Below are 25780 nucleotides of genomic sequence, written 5' to 3' on the forward strand. Positions count from 1 at the left end.
ATGGAGACTGCAGTCAATGAGAAATTGTAAGGGCTATTGGGGCCTGTTAGTGAGCCAAACCATGTAGCAGGAGGCACACAAGCAAATAGTGAAGTTAGGAGTCAGAATTTGCTTGTCAAGCTAAAGTTCAGTTTTTCTTTTCACTCAGTAGAGTTTAGAACAGTTGAGGACCAATCCAGACATAAAAGTATCCCCATACTGTTGATCAGATACCTTTAACCTTTGCCTTTAAATATCAGGGGAGCAAATCAATATGCTTTCAGATGTGTGGCTACATGTTGGTGACCTTTTCCTGGATTATTATTTACTCGTTCGTTTTTTTTTTAAATTATTACTATTTCTCTGCTAATATACAGTACATGCTGATAAATATGTACCAAGCTAAACATAAGAGCGTGCTTAATCCCATTTAATCACCCTTAATTGTTGCTTTCAGGGTCACAGGAAGGCTGGAGCCTATCCCAGCTGCCATAGGGCAAGAGGCAGGATACACCCTGAACAGTTCTCCAGTGTGTCATAGGGCTAACACAGAGCAACAGCGAACCATTCACACTCACATTCACACCTACAGGCAATTTAGAATCACCAGTTAACCTAACCCCACTAACTGCATGTCTTTGAACTGTGGGAGGAAGTCGGAGTACCAACAGAGAACCCATGTAAACATGAGGAGAGCAAGAAGACACAGAAAGGCCTCAGCCAGATGATGGATTCAAACCCAGACCTTCTTGCTGTGAGGCAACAGTGCTGCTTACACACACATTACTGACCAAAATATTTTGAGCCCTGTAAAATTACAGATATATACAGCAATGTTGCTCTGCACACACTTTTACATGTACAGACGACAAACTGTGTGCATCCTGTCTCTTTAACACTGCATTTTCACAAAGCAGAGAGGTTGATAGCAGACAGAAGAACCTCTAAGCACTCACGGCATCAGATTTGATTAGGGCAGACTGTTTTGCACCTGGCGAGCAGACACAACAATGCCTGTAAATAAATCTTTCTGTAAACTCACAACAGTTCAAAGACAGGCAAAAAGAGTCCCGGTCCAGATGTCATTATTACCAGCCGAAAATATTCGGAAATAATTAAGTAGGAGAACAACAGAAACAAATACACGACACTTACGCTGACATTACAGGCCAGCTCTCTTAGAGCAAGCATGCGAGTTATGACGCACGTTAGCAAAAAGCCATTCAACAATATTTACTAAGAACACAAATCCTGATTAGCCGGAAATACAGAGTTTAAACAAACAGCAAAAAAAATCAACAAAAAAACAGAGGACATTTTAAAAAATGTGACAAGGTGGAAGATCAAAATACACGACTTTATTGCTGCCATTTTTAATCACTAGTAAGTTATGGTTGTCAAGAAAACTAACAAGAGGGCTGACCTCTTCATCAGCAGCTTCCTCTCCTTAGCCTGCTCCTCTCATGCCTTTGGCAGCTGAGTCGAGTTTGTACGCTACTTCAGAAGAGAGTCTCAGTGGTGGATTAGTCATCCTCCTGGTGATTCAACATATACACTTGTCCCTCTTGATCTTGCTTCTCCTTGGGTTTTTTTGGGGGTTTTTTTGGCCACAAACTCGCCTCATTTCCTCCCTGAATGGGCTCCTTCAGCAACGGCCTTCCTCTCCTGGGCTTTGACCTTCTGGTATGATTTCTTCCCTTTTGCTTTACTCTGTCTCCTCACTTCTGAACTCTTTTTCACAAAACAGAGTTGTTATTTATTTGTTTGTTTTAGGAAATCTAGATAGTTAGGAACACTATGTTGTAAACACATGCTCAAAATATATCCAGGCTTGGTTTGGAGTTCCCCACGGTTCACCCCTGGGTCCCCAGAGATTTACTGTGTCATGGCTGAATCTTTCAACCTCTTAAATTTTAGTATGACAGTGGTGTGTTTTTATTGTCAAAGAGTGAGTTTTAGGCATGGAAACATAACTGACAAAATTAACGTCCATGATCACACTTTGATATCTTTTTTTTTTTTTCACAAAAATACAGCTTCTGGTTTTGAGTATTTAAATAAAGATAGTATTGCAGATTAACAGATTATTTCCTAAATAAACCAACTATTAAAAAGGATGAAACTCAAAGTTTTTTTCAGTTTTAGCATATGAGATAAGTAATAATAAATGGCAAATTTTCATACTTAAACAGCTGCAACCATTAGCAGCAATAACATTGGCAGAATTTCACATTTGGCAGTAAAATACCTGAAATATATCTAATTATTTCATGTTTTATTTCCTGCTTTACCTACACTTGAGTCTTTGGAATAAGCAGATAAAGAAAAACCTACCTTTGTGGTGTCTTTATTCAAAGTTAAAGCTTCAGGAAAACTGAAAAATCTGTTGAACTGTAGTCAAGTAACCAAACACAAACTCGTAAAAGTTGGGCTCTACTCATCATAAACCATAGCCTCGAACTTTTAGCCAAGTTCATCCTGCCACTCACAGACTCCAGACTTGGAGAGTTTTCTGCAGCTGTGATGCTTGACAAACATGAGTCCTAACTGGATTAGGGCCCACTAACACCCAAGGCCTGAGGACAGAACGTGTGTGAAAGCAAGATTGAGAGGAAGTTGTCGTGTAAAGGCAGAGGTGTGTGTGTTTTTGCATCCTTATGTGGAAGTGTGTCTTTGCCTGCGGGCAGAACACAGGGCCAGGGCAGGAAACGAAGTAGTTGTGCCACCGGTTAGAGGAAACAGAATGGCAGATACATTACTCAAGAGTCAGACTGGCAGGACTTCTGAGAGCCAAAGCTGAGAGGACATTGAAGGAGGACAGAGTGTTGACATGGAGGCTGGTGGGCCTAAACCAACAGAAAAACAAACAATACATCCTAGATTATTTTTTTTAATTCCCTTGATATATTAAACTCTGAAGTGGAGATTTGTGGATATTTGTTTTTAGGAAAAAACAATCTAATGGTGATTCAAAATGGCCTCACTATATCACATACATACACTAGATGCTCTTTAAAACTCTACTGAAGTTATATAACACCAAAAGACATTCCCTTTTGTTTCTTGATGGTGTTGTTTGAAAGTCTTTTCCATACAAAGTGGTCAGTTTGGTTGAGATCTCAGCCTGCTTTGCAGGGTATCATTGTAAATTTTATCTCACTTGGTTGTCCCCTGTTAGATAAAGATATCTTTGTAAAAACCACCTATTAGGATATGAAAGATCTAGTGTTAGTGATGGCCGCCATCTAGTGGTCATACATTACCTGTCCAGTAATTGTTGGCTGGTGATCTTTGCCAAGCATATGTGTGAGTTCATGTTTTAATGACTCTGAGATGAATGAAGAAACCTTGTGGCTGATTCTCTCAAAGTTGGATCCAAAACGTGTGTTAAATCTAATTTTGCTAGAATGACTTGGTGTTTGCAGAGGAGTATTGTGGCCTGCGAATATTGAAGTTGGTCAATACTGGTAAATACTTATGAGGCCAGTGCATCCTGTTAGTCGAGTCACATATACAGAGGTTTTTTGTTTGTTTTTGTTTGTTGTTTTTTTTTTTGGGGGGGGGGGGGGGGGGGGGGGATTCTACCAGAGGTGCTTGCTGACTAAAGTGCCAGATCCTTAAAGTGTTCTGGTGTACAAGTTCACTACTTCTTCTACGCAAACCAACTATTGAAGAAGGTGCAACTCAACAACCACTTCATTAGGTACACCTTGCTAATAGAATATTCACATGACAGAATCACACAGTAGCAGCACTGTGGCATGATGGTTAGCATTGTTGTCTCACAGTAAGAAGGTCATGAGTTTGAGACCTTTCTGTGGAGCTTGCGTGTTCTCCCGTGTCTGCATGGGTTCTCTGGGTACGTAGTGGGGTTAGGTAAATAAGTGATCCCCCCATACCATTAAACCACAACCAGCACCCTGAATTGTTGATACAAGCCAGGATCGATCCATCTTTCCATGTTGTTTACGCCAAATTACGACATTGCTTTGCAAATTTTATAGCAGAAATTAAGACTCCTCAGACCAGGCAATGATTTTTTTAATCTTCTGTTGTCCAGTGTTGGCAAGTCTGTGCAAATTGTAGGAGTCCATTTCAATAAAGGTTACTTTTCTCTATAAACCCTAGAGATGGTTGTGTGGGAAATCCCAGTAGATCAGCATCAGTCACCATACTACATTCAAAATCACTTAAATCACCTTTCTTCCTCATTCGGACTCTCTGAACTTCAGGGGGTCGTCTCGGACATTTCTACATGCCTGTTGAGCAGTTGAACGTGTGTACCTAATAAATAAACCAATTATGTATTGTGTTATGTAGTGTTCATGTATGATCCCCAATCATATGATTTACTGTTACCTTCCTATTAGCTATAAGCACTCAGTCATCACTCATTTTCTGGTTAAATGCTACTCTTTCTTAATCATAACAGAAAACAGATAAATGTGCAGTATCTTCAAAATTTATTATGTGGATAAAATACAGTTGTCAAACAAGTTTCTCTTTTTACTACAAAAGTGTTAGAAAATAAACAACCAACAGGACAAGCTGCTTCTTTGTTTCCCTTTCTTGGTAAAAACGTTTCAGTCAAGGCTTAGAGAAAACGAGAAGAACTGAAGACAGGCATACGATCAAACAATTCTCAGACGGGCGATAAAGACCTGGTCAGTGAGAAACAAAGGTCAGTCACTTAGATACAATTTAATTCAGTATGACTCCAGTTAAACAGTGAACGGGTTGTGCATTTTAAAAGTGTCCAATAGAGTACACTGTACAGTGTTTTCCTGCACACACACAAAGGAGCACTGAGAGAAAGAACAGTATTACAAACTGAGGGAAAGGGGAGAAAAATGCAATTTCTGGTAAAGATAAATAAATTAAAAGATGGTACAAAGAATCCTGTTGAAGCTGCTGTAGAACCAAAAAAAAAAAATACTGTGTGATTACAGGCACATGATAGGAGAACTTGTGTTTTGTTTTTACACAACTCAACCATCTGATATCAAGCAATACATTTTACATGCTTTTCATGTAAGAGATTGCAACTCTTAGAAGAGTAGAGGGAATATAAAAAGTAAAACTCTTATCCCCCTCTGTGTCAGAAAGACAAAAATATTCAGCCCACTGCTGGACTTTTGTTACAATTCAGATTTGTTACTTTTTTACTACAGTAAACAGTTAACCCCTCATATGTAAAAATAATAATAATAATAATATTAAGAGGAAAATGTTCTAATTCAGGTGCCACTGGAACAATAGTGCGTTGTTATATTCGAGGAAAAACATTGACACAAAACAAGGACATCTAAGATATCAACCCTTATCATTTAAGTACAGTTATTTAAAAAAAAAAAAAAAAAACACGACAGGGTAAAACGGCTCAATAATTATTATTTTTTTTACATTTTTTTTTTTTAACTGATAGGAAAAAATCAAACAGCATTTTGCTTTTTCTACATACAAGTCCAGCAATTTTTGAGCTGCTGTAGAGCAAAGACTCATGCAATTGTTAACACAGCACAAATGATTTTAATTCTATCGGGAAATTGTGGACAGTTAACATTTTACAGCAAACTCAGATAATACTAACACTGCTGTATTATAAAATAGACACTTGAACAGAAACGGACTCACTGTTTTCACTGGGCTGATGGGTGCATGTGTGGAACTGCATGTGATTTAGGGTTACTGCACATCTTCAGTGTAGTGTTAACATGTACACACTTTAAATTTGGCTGGTACACACACGATAAACACCTGGTTCCTCTGTTTATCTGAATTATCAGTGAGCTGATGAGCACAACCCTGACCTGACAAACATGCTAACATTAACGCCCCAATTCCACCTGGTATGAACATGCACACTATATCTAGATCCTGACAGCCGGTCCATGAATGTTTGCATTCATCCTGGTATTAAAACAGCCTCTCATTGTCTTGATTGTGCATGCGATGTGATTAACAAGAAGATGAGCTGGGAGGACACGGCCGACTTCAACTACATGTGCGTTCACATTACAGTAAGCTACCTAGACATGTTGATACCAGGTGTAGGTTAGGTAACTGGGTCAAAATGACATTAGGTAAAGGCAATGAACACCTGATTGTAAACCAGTTCCTTATAAACAAATCCTCAAGCTTCATCCAGAGGCACCGTGTGTCTGACAACATGCTTTTGGTAAAGCACTCCCTGCTTGTCTCAGGAGGCTTCGTTGGCTTGGCTTGGCATCTTGCACATCATCAGGATCTGCTTCAAGGCTTTCTGGACGTCCTCGTCCATCTGACCCTAAAGGTCCAAGACAGACGGTCAGTTAGTCAACTGACTAAAAATAAAGAAAACAACTGCTAAAGTGATTACTAGGTGGATAATATTAAGTGACATTCATTTGAAAAACCTTCCAACGAATCACAAACAAAAGTATCTGAATGCCTGACTTAAAGTTAGTTAGGGTGACCTGATCCCTTAAAAGTGAACATCATTAAGCTGTAGTCCAAGAAGACATAAACAAATGGATGGACTTACCTGAACAGCATAGAGGAGGTGCATTCTGTAAACTGACACTACTTCACTGTGTTGCTTCTTTGACTCCTAAAAGGACATGAGGCAAACCCAAACTTAACAACTGTACTTTATTTATATCAAAGCTAGTGTAAGTAATTTACAGAGCCCCCAGAAGGTTGCACTGTTGTGACTCCAGTAAGGAATAAGCTCATCAGATCTCTCTGATTATAACTGAAGCCTGGGGGTGGCAAACCTGGGAATGTGGCTGTTTCCATGGCTGTGCTTTGGCTGTTATACGTGTGTGTGTGTGTGTGTGTGTGTGTGTGTGTGTGTGTGTGTGTGTGTGTGTGTGTGTGTGTGTGTGTGTGGTGTGACAGATTGTGCTGTAACTTATTACAAAAGCAGTTTAAGGGAACATTTCTGTGACCTTTGTGGAGCTTTTAAACCGATTCGCTAATTATTAATGAGAAATCTTACAGCAAGCTGGTACTGCAGTTGTTTGATTTGCTGCTGCATCGTCTCGAGTTGCTGATTTTGCTGCTGTCGTTTGGAGGGGGAGCAGGAGCTGTAGGAGAGCTGTGATAGGCTGTTTAAGGCATCCTTCAGTTTCACCACCTCTCGAGACAGGTCATCTATCTACAACAAGATAGAACAAGTTGAACAAGTTCACCGTGAAATGAAAATACTTTTAGCTGCCATTTCCTTACTGACCCTCTTGTTCTTTTCTCTCTCTGATGCAGTGTGATTCTCCACCAGCTGTTTGAGCTGACACACAGCATCCTGGGACTCGGCCAGTTTGGAGGTCAGCGTCTGGTTCTCCTTCTCCTTTGACATAACTAGCTCCTGCAGGGCTTCTCGCTCTGCACCATTATCCCGTGCCTGATGGATGGATGAGCGGTTAAGATAAGTGTTAAGAATAGATAGTACTAAATGTTAGAGAGAAAAGAGCCTTTGGAAAGTGGATATGTTGTTTTTGCCTATCCTCCCACCTTCTGCCAGGCATCAGCAGCCTCCAGGGCCATCTCATCCTGCTTCCTGAGGGCCTCCTGGAGGAGGTGTGTCAGATGGTTCACTTCACCTTCCAGCTGCTCCCGCACTGTGTCATGCTCCACGCGGGAGACTGAGTCATCTGGGGTGACATCCTTCTCAGCTGTCAGCCTGTTTGTGAAGGGGACACATGGTAGTAAATAGAAGTACATTTTATTCTAGCAGGGAGGAACATTTAATGGAAATGGATAAACCCAGTAACCCTGTAATTGATGTGAATATATTTTAATATCTTTTATTTTTTTCATTTTCATATTTTTAAAAAAATGAGATAAATGTATTTCTCTAACAATCAAGATTAGTCAGCTTGTTTTTTTCTTTCATTAACTTGCCATTCTACAGATATACATTCCTAAACAAGCCAATTAGTATTAGCTGATAACACTAATACTAGCACTCTATTACCTCATTATGATCACTTTTGGCATCATTATGCTAAACTTGAGGCTGCTACACCACAAGACCTATCGGTGATTTTGTGGTACACTATGTGCATCCTTCTTTTATATATAGTCTGTGCCTTAATTTTATACTCATTTACTGATAATCATTAGTACAATATTAGGTTCTTTTACTTGTTATCATTTCACATTATCCAAAAGGTTATTTATACAGGTGCGTCAATGTATAAGTAAGATTTTTGTTGTAGCCAACCAAGGTGGAGCTCAGTAAAAAATAGGAAACATGTTCATCATCAAAATTTGACATATTTAGTTTTGTGTTTGTGTTGCTATTTTTCACTCACCTGTGTTGAAGAGCCTCCACCTGCGTGGTCTTTTGATGTAGCTCCTCTTTCAAGGCTTCCACCTCATTTTCCAGCTCTTTGATCGCATTACCCAGAGACGACATCACCTGCATTTGATCAGCAAGAGCCACGGAGCTCTGTGCCTGAACCTCTGCCGCCTTCCTCAGTAGTGAAATCTCCTCTTGAGCAGATGAATATTTCTTCTCAGCCTCAGCTAGCAGCCTCTGCAGCTCCTCCACCTTACTGTTTAACACCTGCACCTGTTGTTCCAAAGTTGGAGAGGGGGAGGTACTCTTCTCAGCTTGAGCTTCAGCCAGCTGTTTCTGAGTGGCATTGAGCTGATTTTTGGTTTCACTGTAGGAGCGTGAAAGTTCCCTGCAGCGGAGCTGCAGTCCAGTGATTTCCTCATCTCGGGCAGCCTTCATCTCTTCAAAGTCTTTGGCTGCAGATTCAACAGGCACTGTGCCCTTTAGAGCCTCCTAAGCAACAGAAAGGGGATAAATTGCAGGCCATAAAGATGAATGATATGTGGCGAACTGCATTTTAAAAAGCAGTCTAAAGAAAAAAAAAAAAAAAAACTCTGCTCCTCTGATATCAGCTAAATCTTGAATTGTCAGCCTCAAGCAGAGATGAAACAGACTACAAAGGTTGGACAAATCAATTTTGTTCATATAGAAGAACCCTGCATTTACCTGGAGCACCCTGACTTCCTCCTGTGCCTCCTTGTACAGCTCCTCAAGTTGTGCTGCCCTCTGTTCTTTCTCTTTAGCGCTCTCTCTATCATCCTCCGTCTTCTTCAGTGCCTCTTCCAGACGTTTGATATGTTGTGTTGCTTTATCTACCTCTGACTCTGATTGGGCGAGCTGGGCCTTTAGCTGCGTTACTTCATGTTCAAGTGTGGATGATGTAAGCCTCTGGCTCTCTCGTTCTCTCGTTCCCACCTGTACTCTCAGATTCTCCACTTCCTCCACAGCTTGGTGGTATCTCTCCTGAGTGTCAGTCAGCTTGGCTTGCAGCTCTGCTAGACTCTCCATCAGCTCTCTCTCTCTTCCTCTCTCGCTTTCATTGTCCTCTCTTTCCCTGCTTCGCTCTGGCTTCAGCTGAGCCTGAAGCGACTGGTTTTCCTTCCTGGTTTCAAGCAGTTTTATCTGAACTTTCTCTAATGTCTGCCTTAACAATCTGATCTCCTCTTCGCCTCCTCCTCGTAGTTTCTCCCTCTCGTCTTCCTCCAGTATCACAGAGTCAGCTCCTGGATCTTCCCCTTCTACTTGAGTGGTGGAGGGGACTTGAGGCAATGACTCAAACTCATCCTGGGTAGAGTGGAAAGATGAGTTGGAGGCAATGCTGTTTGGACGACTCCTCTCCTTCAGGTCTTCATTTCCTTGGAGGGATGGATGTTTCTGTGGGATGAGGGAACAGGCAAAAGTGAATGAAAGTGAGTGAGGCTGGAAATACAAAAAGCTCAGTAATGAAACTGCAGCTATGTTTTTCTCTCACATTCGCTTGGATTGATTAATTACAAAGAAAAAAACAGAGGTATTTATTAGACATGACACGATACCACTTTTTATGTCTGATATCGATATCATAAATGTGGATATCTGCCGATACTGATATGAATCCGATATAGTGTATTTTGTAATCAATAAAACTGTTTTTTAATATCTTGCTGCATTTTTTATAAGTTCATACTCAAGTTTAAATAAACAACAACACTAAAGCTATTCTGTTATACCTGTATGCAAAAAATACACTGCACCCAAAATATTTCATAGTTCAGCAACACTGATCAATCTAATGCACTTAAACCTGGACCATCCTCCCTATTCTGGTGTTTTAAAGAGTACTTAGCAGAAATATTAAACAACCTAACTAGCAGGGTTGCCAACTCCCAGCAAAAATATTAGGGAACCACCCCCCACCTCACGATGCTTAATCGACGTAATCAACTTTAATTTAATGTAAGTGTAAAACAAATGCACAGAAATAAGTTATTTTTCTGCAATAATTAAATAGATTCAACATCTTTCTTCAATTCTTCAATTGCAGACTGCACAGATGGTACCTTCCCAAATGAAAAAGTACTATAGCTTACTAGGGTATATATTAGGGGCGACCGTGGCTCAGGGGGTTGGGAATCGCATCTGTAACCGGAAGGTCGCCGGTTCGATCCCTGGGCTCTCTGTCCTGGTCGTTGTGTCCTTGGACAAGACCCTACCGCCTACTGGTGTTGGCCAGAGGGGCCGATGGCGTGATATGGCAGCCTCGCTTCTGTCAGTCTGCCCCAGGGCAGCTGTGGCTACAACTGTAGCTTGCCTCCACCATTGTGTGAATGTGAGAGTGAATGAATAGTGGCATTGTAAAGCGCTTTGAGGGCCCCGAAAAGCGCTATATAAATCCACTCCATTATTATTATTATTAGACTTGTATACAATTATGGATTTCTAGACATTTAATCAGATGACCACTTTGGTTGTAAGATTCAGATAATTATTTATTAAAAGTTAGTCATTTTAAATGAAATAACAAAGAAAAGTATTTTTTGTGCCCCCCTCTCCCTGTTAATGCCCTGCCTAGCCCCCCTGGCAAAACTTTGCTAGACCCGCCCCTCCACAGTTACCAGCTGTCAGCTACATAAAAAAGGATCCTGGTGTTATTTGTCTCTCAGAAACAGTTCATAACTTCCCTTCAACTCATTCTTGTCACCTAAAAGGTAAACCTGTTTCTCCATCACTGTTCAGCTTTGATGATTCAGTAACATCAGGACATCTCCTGGTTTCATCTTCATGTTTCCCTCTCACCACATATCCAAACCGATATAATGAGCAGTAGCTTTTACAGCCGTGGCTCCAGCAAACACCAGCGAATACTAGAAAGTAATATTAAATCAATTCTAACAACAGCTGACCACGCTTAAACGTGCTACTGTTGTTTATCCGCTGGTCTCCTCTTTCTGGCGCAAAGTGGGCGATAAACAAACAAGAAAAACGGGACTTGCGACAGAAAAGCCGACCAGCTGATCATTGATCAGTTTCATGGTTGAAGTAGCAACAGGGGAGGAAGGGGGAGAGAATGAGAGAAGAAGAGGCAGCTGTGCAGCAAAAACAGAATAACTCCAGCTTTGTGTCTTTTTTCCATTCTAGCTGAAGTACGAGACAAATCGATTCCTTTTCTCCTCAATATGAAACTCCGATGGCCAGTCCAGCTGTGGCTCCAAATATCAGTTGTTTAGCTTAACGCGGAAATACTATTCAAACATTCAGAGATGAACTTATACACATTTGCTTTACTTCTCTGGGATAGTTTTCTTCGAAATTAAATGCCGCGGTTTGGAAGCATGTAGTGAGGCTCCAAATGCTCCACCAGACCGCCGACAGGTCTCGAAGAGACAGCCGCTCTATCACGTGACACATACGATACATAATATCGGATTGGTCCATCTCTAGTATTTATATAGCTGTGGGTGTCTTAAGAATAGGAGTCAAATTTTTCATATAAAATATTTTTTCCAATTTATATTTATAAAAAAAATTATATGAATATGAAAATACACTATAAACTTTCACTTTTCTATTCTTACTGAACACTTAGGGCACTTCTTACTACAACCCACAGCCAGTGGCCATGTTTTCTTTTTATCACACAATCTGGTGGATTCAATCTCAGCCACATTTACACAATTTTAGGGCACAGTCACTTTATGAAAATACCACAAAGCTGGGTCAACTGTTTAATTTGATCAGGATTGGCAGATTAATTAATAATGCACACACCCACTAAATTAACAATTAAATATAAGATATTACACAAATGGATTATTGCTCATTTACTCAAGTGTACTGAGCAACACTTAGCAGCATTAAGGGAGGACAGGAGGGATAATTAGAGTGTCAGCTTTATTTATTTAACCTCCTAGGACCTGGCGTCCACATATGTGAACATCACATTTTGAGTTATTTAGACCAAAATATTTAATTTTGCTCTACTAGGGCCTGATATCCACTTATGAGGACATTATACTGCTACTGTTTTATCAAAATTTTAAACGAATATCCTCATATGTGGCTCTCGTTTTTCTTAGGAACAAAAAATCAGGTAAAAAAAAATAAAAAATCTGGTGATTCTTTGTTTTTACACTCATTGGGTCCCAATCAGCCCAAATATCAAAGAGAAGGTTAGAAGGTTAAACAGAAACCAGTGTTGAGTAATATTACGTTTAAAAGTAACATTAAATTAAAACATGTAAAAGTTGGACTACGTTTTGGTTACCAGAAATAAACACACACCGTTGCACGTGACACATAAGCCAGTAAGGTCATTGCACTGATGCATATGCACACTATAGGTTGCCTTCTTTTAAGAATGTGCAGTTTGCTGGTAATCCTGTTGTTGTTGTTAGGCTGAGTTTTTCTGCAGTTTTCCTAGTGCTCCCAGGCATTCAGCTAACCATAAAGAGTACACAAGTTATTACCTTTTTAATATGCTTTAAATAAGCTCTAGGACAAAACTTAGAATGGAAACACAAACAAAAGTGTAATTATTCTGTGTGTTTATTAATGTGAAAAACGGAACAAAACAATAGTATACTTGTAAACTGAATCCTGTTGTTCGAAGTCTTAAACGCTTTCAAAAACCACCGCAATCGTCTTCGTAAGCTTTTCAGGCTCCGGCTTAAATCACAAACAAATGTCACGTAATCTGTAGTTAAACTGACACATTCCTATTTCCTAAGTGTAACGAGCACGCTCAGTAAAGAGGCATTCATCATCTTCATGATTTCCCGCCGGGCATAAAAGGATCAAACACCGAAATACTGTAAGCCGACTTCTTCTGTGCTTCTGTTTTTCTCTACTTCTACTACATTATTTGTGGTTTGTTAAAAAACAGAAAACATTTTTTTAAAAATCTATCACTTTAAACAATCTGCAGTAGTAACCTGGCTTAAACAAGCAGTTTACTGTTGTTTCGTTGATTGTTTTTGGTTGTTTATTTCATAGCTAAACTCCTGAGCATGAATGAATGGGTTACATACCTTAAGTTTGCTTGCAAGTTGCTGGTTTTCCAAAGTGAGAGCCATAATCTTGGCTTGCAGAACAGAAACCAGAGCAGCAGACGCTGTGAAACTTTGCTCGGCCTGCCAGGACATACGCACACATACATTCACATACCAGACTGAGGCATAAAGACAACGCTAAGGACCACTACCTGCCTACTGAAAAACAACACGAGTCGTGGCACGTCTTAAGCTTAGTATAGACCTCCTTCAAGAATGCTGAAAAGCTGTTGTGTTTGTTTAGCACTAAACTACAAAAGCAGGCTGGCTTCTTTGTAAACATATTATACGTAGAAAACTGTTTAAGATTAATCTAAAGTTAAAATATTCAGTTAAAAATATGCACAACACAAACATCTCTGATTCAAGTTTTTCCTAAATGCATGAAAAGAGATTAACTTTCATATAAAATACATATAAATGCAGTATATTGACTCTATGTGGGGTACTCACATGAACAAGGCATGCTAATACTTATTATTAATTTAATTATTTTTCTCCAGATAATTTGGTCTAGTCAATACACCCGGTTTAAAAACCTGCATATATGGAATTTAAATAAAGCACCAAAGTGTTGTCAACTATATATTAGTCACCTTTGTATCCAGCTCAGGACCCGTCACCGTCTCCACCGTTTGCTTCAGGTCTTCGATTGTTTGCAGCAGCATGTTTCTCTCCTTGTCAACCTCCTCTTTCAATGCTGTTCCTCTGATCTCATCTTCCTGTGAAAAAAAGGGGAGGAGAAAGGAGTGACGAGTGGCAGAAAAAACTGGGAGGAAAAAAAAACATCATATGAAGGCTGATGGAAAGAATTTACCCAAGTACTTAAAATGGAAGCCTAAAGGCTAATGCAGCTTTTACTTTCATATTTCTTTTTTAATACCTTGTGTTTTTCTGTTACCTTGTAGTTGAATCTTTTAGGAGTGTCACTTTTGTTGGATGCTGGAGTGCCAGTAGATGTAACAATTGAAGGGGAAGAGGGTCCAGAGCTCTAAAGGAGGATTGTTGCATTAATTTTCCTGATAAATTACTATCATTGATTTGTCCACTTTTAATGTCGCTACCATCTCTCAGACATTTTACAATCCCTAAGGATGTCCTGTACTGCACTGACTGTTTATAGAAACAGCTTGCAAATGCAAACGCCACACTTTCCACAATTTTTTCCTTTGGCCTCTTAATAAAAAATAAAAATAAAAAAAAAGAGAGAGAGAGATATTAAATGCTAAAAGAGTTGTAATCGCTAAACTTTTAATTGAATTTGGATACAAAAACCTTACAATTAAAGCTGATGGTGTGCACTTTGAACCCATATGTATAACATAACTTACTTGAAATGTTTTACTAAACAACTAAAATAACATAAATTATGTCAGTGCATAAAATATACACACTGGCCACGTTAATAGGTTACCTGTTAAACTGCTCAGTATACCTAATACTAAATACCTAATCAGCGAATCACATGACATCAACTCAATACATATAAGCATGTATACTTGGTCAAGACAACCTGCTGAAGTTCAAACTGAGTAACAGAATTTCTGATTATTAAAGAAACTGCTGATCTAATGGGTTTTCCTACAAAAAACATCTCTAGGGTTTACAGAAAATGGTCAGAAAGGGATAAAATATCCAGTGAGCAGTAGTTCTCTGGGTGAAAATTACTTGCTGATGCTAGATAACTGAGAAGCATTGCTGGACTGCGTTAAGCCAATAGGAAGACAGCAGTAACTCAAATAACCACTTGATACGATCGAGGCTTGCAGAAGAACATCTCCAAATCCTCCAAGAACAGGAACGCGAGGCTTTTGATTGGCACAGACTCATCAAAATTAGACAATAGAAGACTGGAAAAAATGTGGCCTTGTCTAATGAGTATTGATTTCTGCTGCAAGATTCAGATAGCAGGGTCAAAATTGTGAGTAAGCATGATGAAAGCATGGATCCATCCTGCCTTGTGTCCAGACAGTCCGCATGTGTAATAAGTTCAAACTGAACATGAGAATGGAGAATCTGATGCTTGGCATATATTCTTTTTTTACTTTGCACCTATTACTAACAACTTAGCATCACTTAATACCTGGGTATTGTTGCTAACCATGTCCTCTAGCATAACATGCCACACCACAAAGCTGAAACAATCTCAAACTGGTTTCTTGAACATGACAAGGAATACAGGGTACTCAAATGACCTCCAATGTCACCAGCTCTTCAGGATGTGGTGAAATGGGAGACTTGCATTATGGACATCTGATGCTAACATGCCAATATGGACCAAAATCTCTGAGGAATGTTTCCAGCCCCTAATTAAATCTGCCATGGAGACTTGTGGCAGTTCTGAAGTCAAAAGAGGCTCCAACCCAGTACTAGAAAGCTGTACCTAATAAAGTGGCCAGTGATTATACATGCACATCAACAGAAAAATTTGGCTGATATTTTCTCACCAGAAATCAGTTAATAGTTTGTCGAAGAGACCTTTACAGATAGTATGTAAATAAGCAATCGCTGATTTTGTTCTTATATTACTTTGTATGAATACACTACAAACATGCATTAATATTAATATGGAGAGTGGCACACTGGTACAAGCTGCCAGACATAGACACATGCATTTACCTGAGGTGGGCTAATGGGAGGTGGAGGTGCTTTTCGTTTTTTGGGAGTTATGATCCGTTCATCACTTATCTTAGCTACTTGATCATGCTGAAGAGCCAGCAAAAGAGGCAGAGAGGGAAGGTGACCAAAAAAAGAGAAAGAAAAGTGGGATTCAGTGCTGGTTAGTAAGAGGAGTCAATCGGTGGGTGCTACAGTAAGAATTAAGGTTTCTTTTTCAAAAACAGCAATTAAAGTTTTTTTTTTCAAAGCTCGGAATTATGACACTAACATATGAGAGAAACTGAACTATATTATTTGTAGCTATGAAACTGAAATTAGTCTGAAGTTGGTTTTATTCCTTATTTTACTTCCTAATTCTATAAATCAGTTGGCAGTGCTAAAATGTTTATTCACTGTCATCCGCTGTGGAATTTCACATGTTTTAGTACTTTTGATGGTCGATATCTTACCTGGGGACTTTTAGGAGACTTCGTATCTGCCAAAAAAGATGGAAAGGTATTGTTAGGTACAACACACTAAACATCTAAGAAAAATTCAACAGTAACAGGAAACCAACTGCAGGTGGCAGTGTTAACTTGTGTTGAACCCAGAGCAGTATGGATCTCTGTCTCACAGGGGCAGTATGTGTGTTTTTATTGGCACTGATCAGGTTTTGGGAGGGCAAAAAAACCCTGAAAGCATTAAGACTGGATCTCACATTGTTTTTGGTTAGGGTTAAGACTGAGATTAGGTACAGAGTAAGTTTCCCTGGAAATGTACTGGTTCACTGCAATGCCCTTAAGGGGGGAGGGGGAAAAAACTAAAAACAAATATGCCTGCCTACCGCAGCCTGAGTGACATTGTCCGCAAAATTTACATACAAACCTTTACTGAATACTTCCTCAACACTTGCATAAAGCCACCTGCACTCACTTCCTATCTTTCTCTGAACTGTAGGTTTGTGTTTATGCACAACTCTTACCTGAGACCTGATGCTTGTTTAGTGCAGCTGAAAGGGCAGTTTTGGTTTCAGAGCTGCCTGAGACCTTAGCGTAATGTAAAACCTCATGGCCTTCTGCATCTACAGCTGACAAGTCTGCTCCTCTCTGAACCAACACTTCAACAACAGATACTGCGTTGGACTCAGTTGCGAGCATCAAGGCCGTCCTACAACACAGACAACACAGCATACTGATCACCACTTCAACATCAATCAAATATCCTACAATGAGCAACAATTTATTTGTAATTTTTTCCCTGTGTCTTATTGTGTGTCGACTTTGTTGGGGTCTTTTTTTGTTGTTTTTTTGTTTTGTATACCTGCCACTGTTGTCAGAAGTGTTGATTTCAGAACCAAAGTCGAGCAAAGTGCTGCATACTTCTGCATGACTGTGTTTGGCTGCCAACAGCAAGGAAGTGAGGCCATCCTATAGGAGAAACAAACATAAAAACGAGAAAACAAAATGACTAAAATCATCCTATAGAGAAAAATAAAAGACAAGACAACATGACACAGATTTAAATGGACGCACACCCACAGCAATATAACTAGTCACAGCGTGGGCCTTGACAGACTATGGTAACTGTGTGTAAGGTGAGAAAAATCTCAGGCCTGTGTGAAAAATGAGTGAATGTCTGCTGCTCTAAATGAATTCCCCAGCAGATAAACAGAAAAAATTCAGATGGTATGTTTAAGATGAAAGAAATAAGAGCATGGGAAAATCCCCCAAATCATATTACTGATTGAGCTCAGCAGGTTGCAGAGAGTTGGTGGATGACTGCAGTATTTCATAAGACAGGCTATCCCATTTTTCTCCAGGACTGTCAGGGTCTGACCCCAAGTGTAACCCTTCACTTAACCTCAGTCTTGTAATGCTCAAGCATAAATATTTGACTGCCTAAGATGGATAAGGGAAATTCCCAGTCTAGAGAGAGCTACTTCATCACAGGCATAAGGGTATACAGTGGCTTGCAAAAGTATTCGGCGCCCTTGAACTTTTCCACATTTTGTCACATTACAGCCACAAACATGAATCAATTTTATTGGAATTCCACGTGAAAGACCAACACAAAGTGGTGCACACATGAGAAGTGGAACGAAAATCATACATGATTCCAAACATTTTTTACAAATAAATAACTGAAAAGTGGGGTGTGCGTAATTATTCAGCCCCCAGAGTCAATACTTTGTAGAATCACCTTTTGCTGCAATTACAGCTGCCAGTCTTTTAGGGTATGTCTCTACCAGCTTTGCACATCTAGAGACTGAAATCCTTGCCCATTCTTCTTTGCAAAACAGCTCCAGCTCAGTCAGGTTAGATGGACAGCGTTTGTGAACAGCAGTTTTCAGATCTTGCCACAGATTCTTGATTGGATTTAGACACCAGACAGGTCAGGGATAGTTATTGAGAAATTTAAAGCAGGCTTAGGCTACAAAAAGATTTCCCAAGCCTTGAACATCCCACGGAGCACTGTTCAAGCGATCATTCAGAAATGGAAGGAGTATGGCACAACTGTAAACCTACCAAGACAAGGCCGTCCACCTAAACTCACAGACCGAACAAGGAGAGCGCTGATCAGAAATGCAGCCAAGAGGCCCATGGTGACTCTGGACAAGCTGCAGAGATCTACAGCTCAGGTGGGGGAATCTGTCCATAGGACAACTATTAGTCGTGCACTGCACAAAGTTGGCCTTTATGGAAGAGTGGCAAGAAGAAAGTCATTGTTAACAGAAAACCATAAGAAGTCCCATTTGCAGTTTGCAACAAGCCATGTGGGGGACACAGCAAACATGTGGAAGAAGGTGCTCTGGTCAGATGAGACCAAAATGGAACTTTCTGGTGGCCAAAATGCAAAGCGCTATTTGTGGCGGAAAAATAACACTACACATCACTCTGAACACACCATCCCCACTGTTAAATATGGTGGTGGCAGCATCATGCTCTGGGGGTGCTTCTCTTCAGCAGGGACAGGGAAGCTGGTCAGAGTTGATGGGAAGATGGATGGAGCCAAATACAGGGCAATCTTGGAAGAAAACATCTTGGAATCTGCAAAAGACTTGAGACTGGGGCGGAGGTTCGCCTTCCAGCAGGACAACGACCCTAAACATGAAGCCAGGGCAACAATGGAATGGTTTAAAACAAAACATATCCATGTGTTAGAATGACCCAGTCAAAGTCCAGATCTAAATCCAATCGAGAATCTGTGGCAAGATCTGAAAACTACTGTTCACAAACGCTGTCCATCTAACCTGACTGAGCTGGAGCTGTTTTGCAAAGAAGAATGGGCAAGGATTTCAGTCTCTAGATGTGCAAAGCTGGTAGAGACATGCCCTAAAAGACTGGCAGCTGTAATTGCAGCAAAAGGTGGTTCTACAAAGTATTGACTCAGGGAGCTGAATAATTACGCACACCCCGCTTTGCAGTTATTTATTTGTAACAAATGTTTGGAATCATGTATGATTTTCGTTCCACTTCTCATGTGTACACCACTTTGTGTTGGTCTTTCACGTGGAATTCCAATAAAATTGATTCATGTTTGTGGCTGTAATGTGACAAAATGTGAAAAAGTTCAAGGGGGCTGAATACTTTTGCAAGCCACTGTAGTTTCTAAAAACTATGAGGAGCAATAGATAATACTCTTCAGCACTGAGTTGTTTAACAGACATTTCCACTGTGAAACATGTTTGGGGGAGGGGGATCCAAGTCTTTCCTGAAAAAAAAAAAAAAAAAAAGTAGGAAAACGAACTTCAAGAAGCACTAACGTCTGTCAGCATAGTTTTGTGTGTGTTTTATATTACAAGGCTGCTGCTTTCACACACCACAGAGAACAGAACTATGCTCTGGGTTCCTCTGAGCTCTGCTAAACACTAACAGGCATGTGTCTGTGTTTGCCCTGTCTGTGTTTTATATTTCTCTGGAATCTAAAAGACAGAAGTAATTTTGTTCTTCTCTGGGTAATAGGTTCAATGCGTGTGTATAAAGGCATGTGGGCGCACAGGTGTATTACTGCTAGTTTGCTGGCATGTGTTACTCGCTGTGTTTCTAACTTGCTGTCATCGTGTCTGACATTTAAAGCCATATTACCCAAATATGGGCAACAGTGTAAACGCTGGGCAGAGGTGATGCATGACAAGTTAACTGTTAGGACAAGGTGTTACAGTCAGAGAGGCCTGTCAATCAAGACAACTAAAATAAAAACACAGCTCTGCTTAAACCTGAATACACTCACCATGCAACAGTATTCTCAGCATTACCATTATATGTTCATTTGCCACCTGAAAACTGGTTTAAATCCAAACAGTGTCTTTGTTTGTATGAACAGGATCCTAAAACCGTCAGTCTGCTGGTTGCATGTACAGTCAATGGCTACTTAATTAGTTACACATTGCTAGCACTGGGTTAGACCTCCTTTTGCTTTCAGGCCCACCATAATACTTCATGGCACAGATTCAACAAGGTGCTGAAAATATTTCTTTAAAACATTTGGTCCATATTGACATGACAGCATCACATAGTTCCTGAAGACTTGTCAGATGACACATCCATGATGACAATCTCCTGTTTCACCACACCACAAAGGTGCTCTGTTGGACTGAGATCTGGTGGCAATTCGAGTACAGTGAACATATTGTCATGCTCAAGAAACCAGTTTGAAATATGAGTTTGGTGAAATGGGGCTTTATCCTGCTGGAAGCAGTTAACAGAAGTTGTCACAAAGGGATACACATGGTCAGTAACAATGCTCAGGTAGGTTGTGGTGTTTTTTTTTTAACAATGCTCAGTTGGTACTAAGGGACCAAAGTGTGCCAAAAAAATATGCCCCCCAAATATTACACTGCCACCACAAGCCTGAACTGTTGATACTAGGCAGGATAGATCAATGTTTTCATGTTGTTTCCACTAAATTCTCATCCAACCGTCTAAATATTGCAGCAGAAATTAAGACTTGTCAGATGAGGCAAACATTTTTCCAATTTGTCCAATTTTAAACTGCAATCTCAGTTTTCTGTTCTTTACTGACAGGACTCGCTTCCAGTGTGGTCTTCTCATGCTTTTTATATTTATAATGTAATAAAACTGAGACACACAGTTGAAACTGCGCTTCTTTTTCTGAGCTATTTCTGAACTATAATAAAGGTTTAATTAAATTTCTTTACACTGACTGAAGGGGCACTTTCACTGGTCCGGCCCACTTAAACTCAAAATGTGCTATATGTGACCCAGAATATAAAATTTGACAGTTTAACTGTTCTATAGTGGTGGTTGTGCAGGAAAATCCCAGTAAATCAGCAGTTTTTAATATACTGAGACCAGCCCATCTAACATCAACAAACATGCTAAATTCAGTCACTTAAATCACCTTTCTTCCCCATGCTGTTTGAACTTCATTGTAATTTTAATATGTTTGTCTGAAACAGGTCTTGCTAGTAAATGAGACATTGAGACTCAGTGGGGCTACCTCTATAAATTAACCTCTATAATTAAAATAATAATAATAATAATAATCAGGTAATCTATATCTTAAAGGCACTGAGTTTCACAACAAGCAGCTGACCAGCTATACCTAATGAAGTTGTTGATTTTGGTCATTAAACATAGAAGATAATGGACCAGACATCTTGGAGCCTAACAAAACCAGATCATTTACAAGTAGCTGCATACTTTCATTTTCTTGTTTCATGTACACACTGATACTGCACATACATGCAGGCCTCTGCATGTGACTATTAAATGTAAGAACAACACCTCTTACTCATGAAAAATGGCAGGAAAATGAATCAGTGGGAAGAGTCTCAGTTCTCAGGTAGTTGAGCACCATTAAAGACAACAATCATTTTATGTTGTAGAAATATTTATCTTTGTTTCCAATCTTGCACTCACCCAGCTACTTCCTTGTATACTGTATATGGATGTTCTCCACTATACGAGCCAAAATTTGACTCATGCTTTAATTTTAGCCATGCTGCCAGGAATGCACACAAATGCTGTAATTTTGCCATGTAGAAATGTTTGAGCTATGACTCGAAAGCAGGGTACACGTATTACCCCAACGCAGATCACAAACTGTGTTTAACATAAGGAAAATGAGCAGTTACACAGAGCCAGTCATTATAAAGACAGGACAGCTGAGCACCTTGTGATGTGAGCTTTCAAAAGGACAGTTCACTTCAAAATAAAATATAAAATTTTTTTCCTCAGTTTGGTATAATTGAAATGGATCCTAACTGCGCCCACCAACCAAATGAAGGACACAGTTATAGTCAATTTCTACAATTCAAATTCAAATTTTATTTGTCACGTACACAGTCATACACAGTACGATATGTAGTGAAATGCTTGGACAACTGCTCGTGACCTAAAGAAAACAAAAAAGGAAAAGGCTATGAATAAGATAGGAAATAAATATGAAAAATTAAAAAGGGTAAATTTAACTAGGAAGGAATAAAATATAAATTAAGGTTAAAAATGAAATAACTGTACAACACAAATTAGAATGAAGGGTAAATTTAACTGGGAGAATAAGATAAAATATATAAATTAAAGTTGAAAATAAAATAACTGTACAACAAAATACACAATATAGAACTATATAAGAATGTATGAAGAAATATAAATAAATATATACACAATAACAGCAGCATATACACAATAACAGCAGCGTGATTTAAGTAATGAAGTGAAACAATGTCCAGAATGTCCAGTGTGTGTAAGAACTGTATGTGTGGGTCAGTACTGTGTGGTGGTGTGATTGAGAGACCGTATCGCCTGCGGGAAGAAGCTCCTCCTCAGTCTCTCTGTGTTGGTCTTCAGGGAGCGGAATCGCTTTCCTGACATCAACAGAGAGAACAGTCTGTTGTTGGGATGGCTGAGGTCCTTCACGATCTTCCTGGCCTTGGTCCAGCACTGCCTGCTGTAGATTGAGTGCAGGTCAGGGAGCTCGGAGCGGATGGTGCGCTCAGCTGACCGCACAACCCTCTGTAGAGCTCGTCTGTCCTGCATGGTGCTGTTCCCGAACCAGGTTAAGATGTTTCCCGTCAGGATGCTCTCTATGGTGCAGGAGTAAAAGTTCCTGAGCACCTTGGAGGGCAGTTGGAAGTCTCTCAAGCGTCTGAGGTGGTAGAGACGCTGACGGGCCTTTTTCACCACGGTGTTGATGTGACAGGACCATGACAGGTCCTGCGTGATGTGAACTCCGAGGTATTTGAAGCTGTCCACTCTCTCCACTGGGCACTCGTTGATGACAGGGGTCTGGTAGTTCCTCTCCTGCTTAGTGCTGAAGTCCACTATCAGCTCCTTTGTCTTACTGACGTTTAGAAGGAGGTTGTTCCTCTGGCACCAGTTCTCCAGATTCCTAATCTCCTTCAGGTAGGTCGTCTCGTTGTTATCAGAGATCAGGCCCACCACGACGGTGTCGTCAGCAAACTTGATGATGGTGGTGGAGCTGGTAGTGGCCACACAGTCATATGTGTACAAAGAGTACAGCAGGGGGCTCAGAACACACCCCTGGGGGGCTCCAGTGCTGAGAGTGGTGGAGGCTGAGACATGTCCGCCCATCCTTACTGCCTGTGGTCTGCCAGTTAGGAAGTTGGAGATCCACAGACACATAGATGAGCTGAGTCCCAGATGCTCCAGCTTGGTGGTGAGTGTGGAGGGAATTATGGTGTTAAATGCAGAGCTGTAGTCTATGAAGAGCATTTTAACATAATTCCCCCTTCTAGTGTCCAAGTGAGTGAGTGATGTGTGGAGGAGATGAGAGATGGCATCGTCTGTGGAACGATTTGGACGGTAAGCAAACTGTAGTGGGTCCAGTGTGTCTGGTAGTGAAGAAATGATGAAGTCTCTGACCAGGCGTTCAAAGCACTTCATCACTACTGAGGTGAGGGCTACAGGGCGATAGTCATTGAGAGAAGCAGGGGTTTCTTCGGGACAGGAACAATGATGGACTCTTTGAAGCATGTGGGGATCACCGACTGAGATAGAGAGATGTTGAATATCTCAGTGAACACAGGAGCTAGCTGGTATGCGCAGTCTCTTAGGATACGACCTGGGATGCCGTCTGGTCCTGCTGCTTTCCTGGTGTTCACTCTCTTGAAGGCTCTCCTTACTTCATGCTCGGAGATGACGAGCACGTTTCCGGTGCTGGCAGTATCTTCCTGTCTGCAGCCGTTAGCGCCGCTAACACTAGCATTGTTGGAGACCTTAGCTGCAGCCTCGAAGCGAGCATAGAAAGTGTTCAGCTTGTCTGCCAGAGTCACGGCCGCGTTCGTCATACCGGTTGTTGGTGCTTTATAGTCCGTTATTGTCCTTAGTCCCCGCCACAGGCTCCTAGAGTCACTCTGTTGGAGTTGTGACTCTAGTTTCCTCCCGTAGCGCTGCTTCGCCTCTTTCACCGCCCTCCGCACGTTATATGACGCGGCTTTGTACGGGTCCATGTCCCCCGTCATGAGTCCCGTGTTGTAGGCAGCGGTGCGGGATCTCAGAGCGTCGCGGATGGTTTTATCCACCCACGGCTTCTGGTTGGGAAACGTTGTGATAGTCTTTGTCTCCACGGTATCATCCGCTAGTTTCCCGATGAATCCCACAACCGCTTCCGTAAACACGTTGACATCATCATCGGAGCTGTTTCTGAACATGCCCCAGTCTGCGTCATCGAGTGCATCCTGTAACGCGGCCACCGATTGATCCGTCCAGCGCGCGACCTTCCTCTGAACCAGAACTTCCTGTTTCAGCCTTTGTTTGTATTTTGGGATGAGGAAGATGGCGGCGTGATCAGATTTGCCAAAAGGAGGGCGGGATTGTGCCTTGTAGCCGTCCTTGACTGTAGTGTAGCAGTGGTCCAGTGTCCTTTCACCTCTGGTGGGGCAGGAGATGTGTTGATAAAAGTTCGGCGCTGCGCGTTTGAGGTTGGCGCTATTAAAGTCCCCCGTCACAATAAGCGCAGCGTCCCGGTGTTGTGTCTGGTGCTGTGTGAGTGCCTCATGCAGCTCGCATAAGGCGGTGACCGTGTCCGCTTGTGGTGGAATATAAACGGCACTTATAATGACCGATGTAAATTCCCGAGGTAGATAAAAAGGACGACACATGATGGACAGCAGTTCCAGATTTGTTCCAACGTTCGCACTGTTGCACCAGTTGTTGTTCACCATTAAACACACGCCGCCTCCCCTTGACTTCCCCGAGTCCCGTGTCCTGTCCATGCGGTGAACCGAGAAGAACTCGGCCGGCTGGATGGCGTGGTCCGGCACCGCTGGGTTCAGCCATGTCTCGGTAAAGCAGAGGAGATTGCAGTCCCGAATGTCTCTCTGGAACTTTACCCTGGCCCTGAGGTCGTCAAGCTTGTTCTCCAGTGACTGGACGTTGGCGAGCAGGATGCTAGGCAGAGGTGTGCGGTGTGCACGAGCTCTCAGCCTGTTCCTGACGCCGGCTCGCTTCCCTCTAGGCCGCCGCCGCTTCCCTTTGTTCTCCCTCAAGATCTCACTCGGCCAGCTCGGATCCGGAGTTAAAAACTTCGAATTGTGAGTACATTGTAAACCAATAGAAACAAGAGTGTCACTGTCATACCTAATGTACCCAATGGTGGTGATTTTGCCGATTTAGAAACGCTGAAAACTAACTTAAAAAACAAAGACAAAGAAAAAGTGGTCGGAGCAGTCGTGACGGCAGCCGACCTCACCGGCGTCATCTTTAAAAATTTATGATTATTTCACAAGCAAGACTCTACGATTATGCCCTCCTTCACATTTTTTAAAGCCTTCCTGCAGTGATAAAGTTGGCAAGTATATCACAGCTCAAAGGGCAACAGTTCCTACATGAAGCGGCTAACAACTAGCAACCAGTTCATGATTTCTGTAAAG

General features: G+C 41.1%; 1 protein-coding gene across 2 annotated transcripts in view; it reads right to left on the reverse strand.

Annotated features, from left to right (window-relative positions):
* Positions 1-4425: 4425 nt before the first annotated feature.
* rai14 (retinoic acid induced 14) overlaps positions 4426-25780 on the reverse strand; it is a 63120-nt gene continuing 41765 nt past the window's right edge. The window contains exons 8-21 of one of the 2 annotated variants that reach the window (XM_086300558.1): positions 17245-17351; positions 16907-17091; positions 16395-16420; positions 15946-16032; positions 14228-14317; positions 13923-14048; positions 13306-13407; positions 8966-9673; positions 8274-8752; positions 7471-7639; positions 7193-7360; positions 6959-7117; positions 6503-6568; positions 4426-6265 (exon numbers count right to left, since the gene is read on the reverse strand). In XM_086300558.1, the coding sequence (XP_086156684.1) occupies positions 6179-6265; positions 6503-6568; positions 6959-7117; positions 7193-7360; positions 7471-7639; positions 8274-8752; positions 8966-9673; positions 13306-13407; positions 13923-14048; positions 14228-14317; positions 15946-16032; positions 16395-16420; positions 16907-17091; positions 17245-17351 (2559 nt within the window). In that variant the 3' untranslated portion in view covers positions 4426-6178. The remainder of the gene's footprint in view (positions 6266-6502; positions 6569-6958; positions 7118-7192; positions 7361-7470; positions 7640-8273; positions 8753-8965; positions 9674-13305; positions 13408-13922; positions 14049-14227; positions 14318-15945; positions 16033-16394; positions 16421-16906; positions 17092-17244; positions 17352-25780) is intronic. The other variant, XM_086300559.1, reaches the window with a different exon arrangement.

This window comes from Aulonocara sp. 'chitande type north' Nkhata Bay, linkage group LG7 (assembly GCF_057382095.1).
Source record: "Aulonocara sp. 'chitande type north' Nkhata Bay isolate Kocher_YH1m ecotype deep benthic linkage group LG7, A_spYH_male_GT1.1, whole genome shotgun sequence".
Lineage (NCBI taxonomy): Eukaryota > Metazoa > Chordata > Actinopteri > Cichliformes > Cichlidae > Aulonocara > Aulonocara sp. 'chitande type north' Nkhata Bay.